The following is a 14489-nucleotide window of genomic DNA, read 5'->3' as shown; positions in this document are numbered from 1 at the left end:
AAAGAAAAAAAATCATTGTGATGTCACTCTTGGGAGCTCCTGCCTTGGTTTACGAATTACGAAGCGCTTCATTTAAGATCAATAATATTGTGTACTCGTGGCAAGGAGATTGAAGACAAAGTACATCTATCAAGTAATAGTTAACATATATTCTGTCTTGTGGCTTCTCTCCATTCATGTTTTTTCTATCATCAAGTGTTTTTATATACAAGGTTTAGCTAACATGGTTCTTAGAACATAAGTTAAAATTATTATTAGTAACAAATTTTAAATATTTTGTTTTAATAGATGCACAATTTATTTTAATAAATTGATTGGTAATTTTAATATATACCCAAGAACTCATGATACCTAAACCTTTATATATAAACTGAGCCATATTAATCAGGTCCGTTTTTCTTATTAACCCACTGTTTTTTATCTGGAGATGGAACCGGATTAATCAAGTGTTTTTAAAAAATAGGATCCGATAATCTAATGAATTTCCCCCCAATAAACCCTTACAATGATAAATAATGTTTTTTCTTTTTGTCTGAACATCGAAGTGATGTACGGGTCTTGTATTCATAGTTCTTTTTTTTCTCTGTGCACCAAAAATTAGCTTTGATAAATTCAAATGACTTCCTACCATTTGATTTTGGTATCATTCTAAACATGTCATTCTCATCCAATAATTCCCTTCAGATGTTTGGAAGCCATATTGTTTGTTCTTATAAGATTGTATCATGGGAGAGAATAGATTCCTGTGAATGACTGAATCCTCAACATTGATTCTTTTAAATTCCCCACTTTGTTTAAATTAAAAAAAAAAAGGACAAAAAGTTAGAGTAGGAAAATCAATTTCCAGTATGAATGACAATGTTAATTAAGTAAAAAATAAAGAAAATGCCAAGAAATTTTGAAGAAAAAGAAATGGTTTTCTTGAAGTAGGCGTAACCATTGATCAGATAATTGTAGTCTGATTGTTTATAGTCCACACTCGTAAATTCGGAAACAAGATATCATCACATCAATGGCTATCTCAATTTCAAAATCTGAACAAGTTAAAAATGAAAAGAAAACCAAAAACTGCTGAAACGATTCAAGAAACAAAAAGCAGACATAACCATAAATCTGAAGTGGTAAAAAGGCTCAGAAGGATCCATTGGTAATTTCTAATCACAAGGGACGATTTTCCATTCCCTCATAAAATAGGTAGTTCTCAACATCATCGCCTTCACAAAAACTTCAAAAAAAGATTTTAAAAAACAAACGAACGGCACAGAAAAATAGATTGAACAAGAAGCCATTTAAAAGTTTGAAGCCACAAACTCATTGACGAACACGAGAGAAGTTGCGAGAACTAGCTTGCACAGTCGAATGAATGGAATTGGATTTTCAATTCTGTGTATAAATAGAAGCTATGTAACATTTTAATTAGGGTTAGGGTTTTGTCTATAAAGACGGAACTACCCTTCCGCTCTCGTGCAGATGGCCCTTTAAGATACAGATCTGGGCTTTACTTTCAGAGTTCTGAACATGGTTTGGGCCTAGCTTCAGCAACTTCATATGCTTTATAAAAAAATGAAAAGAAATTACTTGGTATCTTTATTTGGCGTTCGTATAAAAAACTATAATTTTCACTGTTATTGTTGTTCAATTTTATATATACTAGTGTTAAATTCGTCTGATGCACAAGTTTATATTTTAATTTGATATGGTAAATTAAAAAAACTTGAAAAAATAAAAATATATATAAGTGTAATAGTAGCATGTCAATTTTACATTAAATTTTATATCATAAAACTAATGCAAATTTATCGATAACCTAATATTTTACTAACCTCATTAAAAAAATAATTGGCATATAATGTTGTGTTCCATGTTACACATTTTATTTCAAATCTAAAAGTATAGTTAATAAATCAGTTATATCTATGACATATATTTGTACAAAGTGTAAATCATAACATATTATTAAATGAAAATACTACTTTCTCGGACCTGCTACACATACAAGCAATAAGGCCTTACAAGTGTTACAAGCCCCCAGCTCACAAACATTCCACACGCGCATTAATTATATTGAATGGAGCGTAACATTCACGCGCTCCCACTCAAACGGTTACGCTTCTCTTCGCGTAAACCGCCCCTTAATGGCAGACTCTTCCACTTCTTCCACTTCTCAAAGCCATTCAGAGAAAACGCAACCCTTCCATTTTCGAGCAACATTCGAAAAACTCAAGATATACAACTCGTCGCTAACATTCGAAAACTCCATCAACACACCATAAAACTCTCGATCAAGAATCTTCAGAGAAAACAAAGCTATAATACTTAAGGTACGTTACATTACCATTCTTGTATATTTTCCAAATTTCGAACTAGGTTTTACTGTTCTTCTACGTTGTTGTACGTTTTACTGTTCTTCTTACTCTACGTCTCATTTTACAGTTTATAATGTTCTAGGTTTTACTGTTATTCTTGCTTCTATGTTACACTATTCTTCTTCGTTCTTGTAGGTGTTACTGTTCTTGTTGTTCTAGTTCTTCTGGTAACTGATTTTTGGGGGTATATTCCGTAATTTAGTGGGTGTATATGGAGTAATTTGTTGGGTGTATATGACATAAAATATTGGGTGTATATTTCTGAACTGATATACTGTAATAGTCAGCACTTGCTTATATTTGCTTGTCCATGGGTGTATATTGCTTGACCCTGTAATGTTGCTTGATATTAATGCATGTTTGAGTGATACCTGACTGATATATATGGGTATATCTGAATCATATCTATAGGTGTATCTGACTGATATATATGGGTGTATCTGAATCATATCTATGGGTGTATCTTACTGTTATCAATGGGTGTATCTGACTCATATATATGGGTGTATCTTACTGATATCTTTGGGTGTATTTTTCATTTTAGAGAAAATGGCAGCGAGAAACCAACCTGGAAGAAATGTAAGAACAAATATATGTCTTACATGAAATCAGTTTTATATAATAGAAATATATCTGACTTTAATTTTATTTTTGTTTACAGCAAACCAAAGACCTTAAGTGTGCATCACATCTCTTAAGTGATAAATTCAGAAACATGAGTGAGGAGAAGAAAACAATTGTGAGGGATTTGGAATTCGGTGGCTTGTTGCACATCCCACCACTAAGGGTGCATCACCAAGTGTTAAGGGAGCTGGCTAACAACTTCAAACTAGGGGAGAACAGACTGAAAACCGGATACGGTTCTTTTAAAATAACACCAAGAAAAATAGGTCATGCGCTTGGGTGATTGATACAATAAAGCGAAAATTTCATATACTTGACCCGCTACACAAGAAAGCTCCAAGCGATGAGAGAAAGCAGCTTAATAAATTCACTGTAAGTTGGCTCTGTGTTCTTTACTTTAATAGATAGGTGTATTTCAATTCAATATAAGGTGTATGTATGTTTTGCTTTGGGTCTAAGTATGTTCTCCTTTGGGTGTAATTTCTTTGTCGAGTTGGGTGTATTTTGTTTATCAAGTTGGGTGTATGTTGTTTATTAAGTTGGGTGTATTTCGTTTGTTGTGTTGGGTGTATATTGTCCATTTAGTTGGTTGTATCTTGTGCATTCATTTGGGTGTATTTTATATCTTTAGTATGTTCTAAATAATGATTGTTTGCATTCATTTGGGTGTATTTCACTCGGGTGTATTACTGATTTGTTTTGGTATTTAAGGGATATGTAATTTCAAGAATGAGAGCATATGCTGGCGGGGAACCTCTAAAGAAAGACGAGAAGGAGAAGGAAATTAAAGCATCATACGTTAATATATCAGGCCAAAAATCAACGTATAAATTTGTGACTTTGAACATTAAACTTTCCTAAATGAGATTTGTAATTTATTTTCTTCATTTTCAGCTATGACTGCGCTATCTACGTTATGAAGTGGCTTGAGTTAATTGAGCCGGAAAACATTAAAAGTGGGAAGTATGAATGGGATAATTGGAAACAGGTAACTGTCTTTAGAACTATATAACTCTGTATTACTTTACTGAATTAATATTGCTGTTTAAACATAATATACTTTTTAATTGTAGGACGAGGTGGACCACTATAGAGTGGAGTATGCTTCACGGATACTATTCAGTGAAATGAATAAAGAGAGAGATCAAGCAATTAGAGCGAGTAATGCAATAAGACTGTCGAAGCCATTCTCCGTATTATTTAGTCTGTTTTGTCAGATAAATTCTATTGATATAGAAACTGAGTAATCCAACTGCTAGCTAGTTTGTAAATTGAACAAATGCTGTAAAAAATTGCCATTTATAAACAACTTCTATTCAATGAAATTTTTTTCCATAGTTAAACTATATGTGCTGTTAAACTGTCTGTGCTGTATTCAAAAGTTGTATTACAGGTGGTAAAATATGAAGAAAAACATCAAGGCAGATCTAAACACAAATTATAAACTTTTACACCCAACGGGAGTTTAATATACACCCAAGATTGCTTAAAATATACACCCAAACTGTCTGTTCTGTTAAACTGTCTGTGCTGTATTCAAAATGTATGAATTACAGGTACTAAAATATGAAGAAAAATATCAAATCAAGTATACACCCATAACCTGCGATTTTTTACACCCAAATAAAGTTGAATATACACCCTGAGATCTATCTCCCCTGATGCTTTGAGACTAAAACCCTGAACCCTAAACACTTAAAACCTAAACCCTTACCCCTAACCTGTAAACCCTAAAACCCTAAACCCTAATATTATATATATGTATCTATATGTAAAATGTAAATTCACAAAAATACACCCAAAAGAACAATGCTTTTACACCCATATTTTGTAAACATGCAGCCTTGGCGTAGTTTCTGTAAAATTTTCAAGCATCTTCAAGGGTGATAAAGGTCATTCCAACCTTCGGAACAAACTGGTCATCAACAACCGAGAGAGGCTGCAGAATACACAATGTCAAAAACTATAAATACACCCAATCATGTCTGATATGATACACCTGAACCGCAACAACTCAACTAAAATGACAATAAAAGCCATAAACTGTAAATACACAGGCTGCAGAATACACCATGTCAAAAACTAAAAACACATCAAATCATGTCTGATATAATACACCCGAACAACAACAACTTAGTTAAAATAATAGAAAAAGCAGTAAACTGTAAATACACCCACACTTCTAGCAAAAATACACCCAAAAAAGATCTGAGCTACACCCGAGCGTCTGCTATAAATTTCAGATAATTAATCAAAACTAATACATTACATTCAATCCACAGATTTATCTTCATGCATTATTTTGACAGTCAATGTTCACGAATTATTCACCTACACAATGCTATACAAATTACTGCAACAAAATTCATAGTAATCCTATGTAAATCAAACCTCAGGAACTTCGTTAGATTCAAATTCATAGTCCACTTCGCCTGAATTCAGCTGACAATTTGAGGTTGAATCATCCATTATCTTCAAAACGAGTTCAAACTTTGATTTCAGAAAATGAAAAATCAAATAGAAAACGAAGCTAGAGTTACAGAGAGAGGAACTAACGTAAATGACGAAGAAGAAACGAGTAAGAAATGAGAGGAAAAGAACGATCGAAGAAACCAGGGGAAGCTTCGCGAGAAGAAGAACGAGCAAATCTGCAAATAACGAAAACGAAGAAGGAAACAAATCTTTTAAATTTGGTAGTTAGATATACGCGGGATCCCTATATAGCGCGTGTATACAACGTAACCCTTGGAGCGCGTTTTGGGGTTTTATTTGTTAATGAACTTGTAAATCATACAAGTCATTAGGGCTTGTATGCAGAGCTTTTCTGCTACTTTCTTTACCTAAATATTATTAATTTCTTTAAACACGACATTTGTTGTTGATGACTTTAGATTGTTGTTTTCATCTAAAATTAAAACATTTAAGCCATTGCGACTCTTAATTCTTGACAAAGCAATGTAAAGTGAACATAGATGAACACTGATTTTGGCAAGTAAAGTCCTACATGTGATAATGATTTACCACATAGTAAAATACCTTAGTTTTTCAATATTTTTCTCTTCATATATAGTATCCCGTCAACCAATAATGTCCAAATTGTATTATAAAGACAATTTGGTTTGCTAACACTATTATATATCAATGACATCACAAACAGTTTTTTCAATTGATGACCAGGCATCATTAATAGCTACAACGAATTTTTTATTATCACATATTAGTCCTATAAAATAGAAAGTATCTTAAAAATTAGGATATATAATCCCATTAACTGTCCTAATAGTCTCATATGTTGTGCAACCTTTTTGAACAGTTAATAAAATTATCATATAGTAGATACCACATGTACCCGATGGATCATAGTTTAATCACCCGTAGAATACTCTCTCTTGCATGGATGGCATTCCCTTTCTTCTCTATTATAAACAATTTGATTTGGAAACTCAACATAAGTTAAAGTTTGACCTGCATGCTTTAAATTTTTCGTTAGCCTCCATCTATACTAAGAACATCGTATCTTTCCCTTTCTCTTAATCCATAATTTTTTTTTAAGATTGTCATCGTCTTTAAGTATAATATTTTACTTTCTAGACAAATAAAAGGTTAATCTCATCATTAAAAGCCATCTCCAATAAATATCATAATCCATAAATGACACATAAACATCAAAGAACAAATAAAAATGGTAAATAAACACATATCAATAATACAAATTCAACACTAATTAAAAAATGGCAAAAAAATTCACATCTTTATCGAGACAAACCATCTCAATTGAATATGACAATAGAGAATTCTTGTAACTCGATAATGTCCAACTATCCATAACCTTATCACTTGTTAATGTATACACAAATTTTTCACCCTAGAATTGATCTCAATAATTTTGTAAATATCAACTGTCATTAAAAAAATAGAAAAATTTTAAATAAGACAAATATATAAAAAAAGTAATTGATTATACTAAACAATCGAGACACAAGATGACAATGGAGAATTTTTGTAACTCAGTAATATCCATAACCTTATCACTTATATATGTACACACAAATTATCAACTATAAGATTGATCTCAACAAATTTGTGAATACAAACTATCATTTAAAAAAAAAGGTAAAAAAATATTTAAAAAGAGTAATTAATTGTACTGAACAAAGAAAGTATGGTTCTATATATCTCTAATTCATATTTTTATAATTCTCTCATAACTAAAATTTTTTAAAATTTAATTAACTTTTATTTGAATTTAAAATATAAATCCTAACAACTAATTAAAAAATAGTATAATGTAAGCAAAATTATTATTGTTACACGAAAACTAATTAAATAATTATTAATTATTATTGTTATTACTTGAAAATTAATTCGGACTTATATTACTGTTACTATTATTATTTGTATTTGTATTACTATGCAAATAAAGGTAAGCAGATATTTAAAAGAGTAATCGTGAGTTTTTTATTTTTAGTTTTTTAAATCTCAGTCACGTGAGAACATTAATTCACGGAAAAAGGCTACTACTTTTCTAAAAATTAGTTATTGGCATGCATTATTATTCTTTTGAACTAAATAAAGATGGTTTATAATAAATGTGGCATTATTAGTTTATTACTCTTATTGTGTAAATTTTTTTATTTACTTTTAATTAATTAATATTAATCAATTTTTCATTATAAAATTATTTTTATTTTTATTTTTTTGAAAACTTAGGTTCAAAGTTAATAATTTCAAAAAATTATTTGATATTGAAAAAGAAAATTAGTTCTTAAATTGAACTCATATAGAAAGCTATATACATGTTAGTTAGGCATACATAATAATTAACAGAATTCAAAGTTTCATATTTCACTAAATCAAAAGGAAAAGGAACTAAACATAGGGTTTTCTTATTTTATATATATATCTATATTTTTTTGAAACAAAAGTTAAGAAAGGAAGAAACTTTTTGTGTGGAAGCTAACATAATCAGTCTCAGACATCCCACATAGTTTTGTCAATAGCTGAATCTGCAGCATGATGAGGAATATGGTGATGAAAGTGGTTCATAATCTGCAACCTCTGCTGATTCAATGTCTCTGCTACTAATCTTTGCTGTTGCTCTGATTCATGCAAACTCACTGTTGCTGTTGAAGCAATTGATGAAGCTCCACCAATTCCCAAGAAATCATGAACAGTTGCAATATCATCATCCCTTCCACTCCCTCCTCCAAACCTTGATGCCTCCACCATTATCGTATTGTTATTATTATTATTATTATTATCATCATCACTAATCTCTTGTTCCACATCACTACTAATCTTCATCAACCCATTATTATTATTATTACTAGTAATTGTTCCCATGAACATTTGACCATACATTCCCATATCATTATTACTACTACTATTAGTAGTAGTGTTTGCATCAAACAGTTGTGATGAGACGATTTCTTTCTGAAACAATTGGTTTGTAAATGCAGCATCATGGCCACCACTAACTACTCCAGCCATGGTAGTTGTTCCCATGGAGAAGCTTTTCTGCATCATGGGTGAATAATTCATGCTGTTGTTACTTGCAGTTGCACCCATTTGAGCTGCTTTCTGCAACAGAGCAGTTGCAGACATGTGAGGCGATGATGAAGAAGATGGATTAGAAAGAATAACATTGTTGAAGCCACTAGAACTCAGCTGAAGCGTTGAAGAAGAACAAGAAGAAGAAGTAGTTGTCGATGAGAAGATGGAGTTATTGAAAGGAGTTGTTGTTGGAATGATAAGTGGTGGATCAGTGATGAATAATTGATCTGATGAAGAAGAAGAAGTGGTTAATGGAATCTGACTTGGGGGCATGCCAGTTGTTAACAAACCCTGATGGGTGGAAGAAAGTTTGTTATTTTCTTCGGTCAAAGCATCACAGAAAGCACGATGAGTAATGAAACTGTCTCTTCTGGAAAAGATGGTGCCGCAATCACACTTATACTCGCGAGTGCCGCAAGTTTTGAGGTGAGCTTTCCAATCAGATTGAACAGCGTAGCGTTTGGAACACTTGTCACACTTCCATTTCTTTTCGCCATGTTTGCGGCTGAAGTGTTTCTTGATGCCAGTGAGGTCGCCAAGAGCACGTGATGGGTTGTGGTGAACGCACGTGGGCTCAGGGCAGACGTAGACACGCTTCTTGACCTCTGTGGTTGTTCTTTGCCTTAGCTTCCATGGTAGATTGTGTCCTCTCCTGTGTAGTTGAAGATTTTGGTCTCTCTGAAATCCTTTGTTGCATATCTCACACACGAATCTGTTTGTTGCCATTAATGTTGTTGGTGATAGAGCTACTACTTCTGCACTTGGATCTGTCATCATTATTCAAACATCAATCAAAATAAGAAAAATTCTTAGACACCAGCAATTTTTAGTAAACTACAAAACGTACTTTAAAATTGACTAAATTCAACTAAAATACATTACACTCTAAATTATTTACCTAAATCTTAATATCAGAATGGAAAAGTTTTGGAGACTAGCAACTTTTTAAAAAGTTGGCCAGCATTTAACCATTAAAAGAAAATTGAATGATTTCATACCATTGGATTTAATTTCACACAATTAAAAACACTATTGATGGTCAATTGATGGTTACAGAATACAAAAGTTGTTAGCCCCTAGCACTCCTCTATTAGAATAATCATCCACACATCTAGTGAATTGAATATCCGATATATTCATTATTCACATTATTTAATATTTTCATTATTCACTTATACTTTTCTCTTTTATTATTATTGATCAGCATAAATATTAGATTTTTAGTAAATAAATTTTAATATTTATATGTACAAATTCTAAAATTATGAATGTAAACGGTATTAATTCACATATGCATACTTTACTAAATATAAGTGCAAATTATATATTTTTAGTGTACAAAACTCTAAATATAGGTACAAATTAAGTGAAAATTCAAGTGTAATTAGCTTTATACGAATTTGATAATTGAGAGTTGTTAGATAATAATTTAATCAAATATATTAAATCATTTAATGACTCTTAACTATCAATTTTACATAAAGTTTTACTTACAAATTATTGCTAGCCAAGTGCGGACTAAAAATGATAATATCTGCTAGTTAGGTAAGATTGATCTAAAAATAATGAAAGATCAAGGGAATAGAAGGTTGAATAAATAAATTAATTAAATTTGCCTGGGGTTCCTGGTAGGTTTCTTTTCTTTTTATTGGTTTGCTGCTGCTGCTGCTTGTTTTCTTGATGAACTTCTTCTTCTCCAGTGTTTCCAGAGGAGAAGCTTCCATCTTCATTACCTGACATATTGTTTGACATTTTTGGATACAATACAAGCTTCTTTTTGTGTTGAAGAATTAGAAAGCAAATTGTTGTGGTTATGTTACAAATAAATGTTGTAAGCAGGTTTTTCTTTATTTGGCCTTATATAAATATATAATCTTCATTACAAGACAACAAATAGGTAAATGCCCCTAACTACCTTGCTAACTTCTTGCTTTATTATTATATTATTATTGTAATATCCTAATTAAATAACCAATCAATTTCTCATTAGCTCATGCATCCACAGATTGTTGGACCCTTGTATATATATTAAAATAAAACAATTGACCTATATAAGATGGATTTTTAATTTAAAGCTCCCGGCCCTTTGATCTACCTTTTTCATTAGAAATTAGCATAAGATTTTATTTCCATGATCCATAATATGATTATGTTAAGTATTGATTTATGGATTTAATATCTATACATTAATGTCAGTGTAAAAAAAATTACTGATATTATTTAAAAAAATATTTGTAAGTATATAAAGCATATATTGACATTAATCCATATATAGTTCAACAATATTGGATCAAATAAAATTTAATTAATATTATGTTAAAATTAAATGAACCTAGTTGAATGTCATAAATTAACTCAAAAATTGAAGGTTTGTGTTACTAGCTACTAAACTCGGATTTGTTTTTAAACAAGAGAAAATAACTATCATCATAATAACGAAGACGAAATCTATCTACGTCACATTTGATCCATGTATAAGATCGATGGAAACAAGCAAAGTAATAAGAATCTTCAAATAAAAATTAGAATGAAGCAAATATCTATTAATGACATAAAAGAGGTTGCTACCGAGTTAACCTAAGCTACATTATTCAAGCTTTAATTTGCCATAATGGCAACGACATTCACTAAGGGTATCCTATGGCCTCCTTCATATAAATTAAAAGAAAAATAAATGTAATGATCTTTTCAAGATTTACTTAGATTATAATACCTTTATACATATATGGAAATATTATAATAACAGTAATGCTAACAAGATAAAAAAAAAGGTTAGAATTTATCTTATTTAATATTTATTAATTAATTGTTTCAATACTAATAAAGCAAATTTTGACTAATTTTTTTTGTTATCAAATATTTTTGTTGTAATAATTAATGAATGTTAAATAAAATAAGGTCTATCTATTTTTTTAATCTTCTTATTATTATCACAAAATTACTATGTAGTTGATAATCGAAAATATTTAATAACAAAAAGATTAGTTAAAAACAGTAAAAATTTGTCTTATTTAGTATTTAAATAATGCTACACATTTAAATTTTTTTGTTAACTAATATAAGTCTAATTAAATTAATTTAATATAAAAAAAATCAGTTATAACTAGTATTATTTAAAATTTTATTATTTAATTTAATTAAACTTAATTTATGAAAAGATTTTAAATGTATAACATTATTCTTAACCTTTATTAATTTTAACAATAATTAATAAATATTAAATAAAATAAATTTTGATAAATTTTTTTATCTGTTTAGCATTATGGATTGAAAACATATTAAGACTTGAGAGTGTGTATGGAATAAAGTCTCATGAGTCATGACCATGCCAAAGGTATGATAGAATTAAATTCTATGGATAATATGTGTAATAATTTTAAGCATGGTTGAAGTTTATTCATTGAATTTTTTTTCTATTTTGTATTGTTCTGCCAAACATAAATGATAATGAAAACGTTTTTATGGCTTGAAGGAGTCATACATGATCACCATAAAAATATTATACTTTTGTTATTTTCTTCATGTTGGATTTTACAGCTCCACGCGCTTCTTGCTTTAAGAAAACAAGGGGACAAAAACTAGAATATCAAACATGAGATGAAGTTCAAATTTCAAGTAACAAAAATAAAAACTGAGTAGCCCTTTTCATTTGATATATAAATTTAATTTTTATATATACGGTTAATACTAAAAAATTATGAATAAATATTTAATTGTATATTATCATATTAACAAAAATAATTAATTTTAAATTTTATTAATTAAGAAATTATTTAAATACATTAATATAATTAAATACTCGTATAAAATTTTTCATTCTATTAATATATTAAAATTAAACTATATATATCCTCTTTTATTATCAAACAAATATTAATAAAACGACGAAAAAGACCTGGTAGAAATCATCGACATAAAGATCGATATATTTGATGAACCTAGCTTACTTACAACAAATAAGTAACGACAAAAGCTTGCAAACATTCTTTATATATCTTATAAATATCTCGCATTTATTCATTACATTACGGTGAGCAGGGCTGAAGTTATGAATTAGTTCGAGTTCGACTTATTAATAACTCGATAAGTTGAATTTGTGAGTTGATGAATCGAATTTGAGTTTAGAATTGAATTCATAAATTAAATGAGACAAATTTAAATTTAGATAAACTCAACTCATTAACTCGTGAGTTGACTCGATTTTATATATATATATATATCAATTATTTAAAATTTTATATTTATTTTTTATATATAATTTTAATGTAGAACATAAATAAAAATTTATAATTTATTGATAGATAGATAATATATAAAATTGATTTTTTTTAATATTTTTTAAAATATACAAGTTATAATTTATTGGTATAAAATTATAAATTATATTCCTATTATTTGAGTTAATTCGTGAGTTCGACTTAGCTCGTGAGTTTTTAGTGAGTCAAACTTAAACTTAAGAAATAGACTCGATTGTTAATAAGTCGAGCCGTGAGTTAAGCTTAATTTTTGTAAAACAAACTTAAATTTAGTTTAACTTAACTCAATTCGACTCATTTCCAGCACTAATGGTGAGCCCAATTTTTACATGATTACATGCCATGGAATTATTGTTTCGAATTCTTCATAATTAATTATTAATTTTGGTGTAATGGTCGCTAACTGACATAGATAAAGAATCCTTATAGATAAATCCAACAAAGGGAACAACCTAGATTAGACGGTTTGTTTATGTTATTTAACAACTAACAAGGATAGGTTATGCATAAAACTATTGTTATTGATATGGACATGCTTTGATTGGGTTATTAATTATTTAAAAAATTTTAAAAAGCTATAATTTTGTTAGTATTTAGTAAATGGAGTTTTTTAGAGTTGGTTAACTGATTACAGTAATTCCTTTATCTAATATCGTTAGATAATTTAATTTATTTTAATTATTTTATCAAAAGGGTAGGTATCAATAATCTCGAGCCAGGGCTACACAGTTGTGTATAGTGTTGAAGATCGATGCAAAAATATAGGGTGATGGAAAATTCTTAATTTTCACTCACTATTTATAAATGAATCGTGACTTGGGAATTAGACTACATCTATCAATTAAAATTCCTTAAGTATAATTTATATTATAGTTTCCATTTTTATATGTTAGAATTGTTGGGTTTTTTTTGGCTCTTTTTTATATAGAGAAAAAATCTAAATACTAATATCTAAACTCATGAAGGAGTTAAAGTTGAGTGAGAGAGATCATTTTAAAAGGAGAACACCAAACACTAAAATACTAAAGAGAAAAGAAAAGAGAAAGTTATTTTCGCACATACATAAAACTGTCTCTGTAAATTAATCACTGCAGATTCGTTAACCGTTGAATCGAGCTCAAATTTGATCAGTGTATTTTATACATCTGGTTCTTTGATTTCATGGTTCGGATCTTTGATTCAATGTCTGTATCTGGAGATATTGGCCACGCACAGTAGCTCTGTTTTTGTGGTATTTTCATCTTATTGTTCTTGTTTTGAAAGCTTTGAAGCTTGGGTTGTTTGACTTGTTGTATGCACATTTTGTGCAGTAATTTGTGATTCTCTTGTACCCTATTTTTCATCATAGTGAAGCTATATCCTGGTCTTAGTGACTCGTAGTTTTTACTTCTCTCATTGAGGAGGTTTTCCACGTTAAAAATATTGGTGTGTTAACTTGTTTCTAATTTCTGGTTTATGTGATTTTTTCACTACTATTAAGTATTATTGTGCTGGTGTTAATACTTGTTATGAGTGGATATTGTTGCTCCTTTAATTTTTGCAAGTAGGGAATTGTGTTTTATTCTTATCAAGAATACAAAAATGTTTCAGAGTGACATAACTTGTCTTTTTTCTTTTTTTTTTTTGTATTAATTAATTATTGTTGAAATAAATGCATAATATTAAATATAATAAGTATATATATCATAAT

General features: G+C 29.5%; 1 protein-coding gene and 2 non-coding genes across 3 annotated transcripts; all 3 read right to left on the bottom strand.

Moving 5' to 3' along the window:
- Positions 1-937: 937 nt before the first annotated feature.
- Positions 938-1015, bottom strand: LOC127739975 (small nucleolar RNA Z155). The gene has a single exon (XR_008000716.1). It is a non-coding gene; the product is annotated as a small nucleolar RNA Z155 (small nucleolar RNA).
- Positions 1016-1123: 108 nt separating this feature from the next.
- LOC127739971 (small nucleolar RNA R41) lies at positions 1124-1220 on the bottom strand. Its single transcript, XR_008000712.1, has one exon. It is a non-coding gene; the product is annotated as a small nucleolar RNA R41 (small nucleolar RNA).
- A 6725-nt stretch (positions 1221-7945) lies between these two features.
- LOC107492404 (zinc finger protein GAI-ASSOCIATED FACTOR 1-like) lies at positions 7946-10347 on the bottom strand. The gene is made up of 2 exons (XM_021126418.2): positions 10160-10347; positions 7946-9310 (listed from the first exon to the last, which is right to left on the bottom strand). Exons 1-2 carry the CDS (start codon positions 10293-10295, stop codon positions 7962-7964), a joined length of 1485 nt encoding a protein of 494 aa, XP_020982077.2. The 5' UTR covers positions 10296-10347; the 3' UTR covers positions 7946-7961.
- Between the last annotated feature and the right edge of the window lie 4142 nt (positions 10348-14489).

The sequence above is a fragment of the Arachis duranensis genome, chromosome 6, assembly GCF_000817695.3.
Source record: "Arachis duranensis cultivar V14167 chromosome 6, aradu.V14167.gnm2.J7QH, whole genome shotgun sequence".
NCBI lineage: Eukaryota > Viridiplantae > Streptophyta > Magnoliopsida > Fabales > Fabaceae > Arachis > Arachis duranensis.
This window is presented reverse-complemented; position numbering and strand designations above follow the sequence as displayed.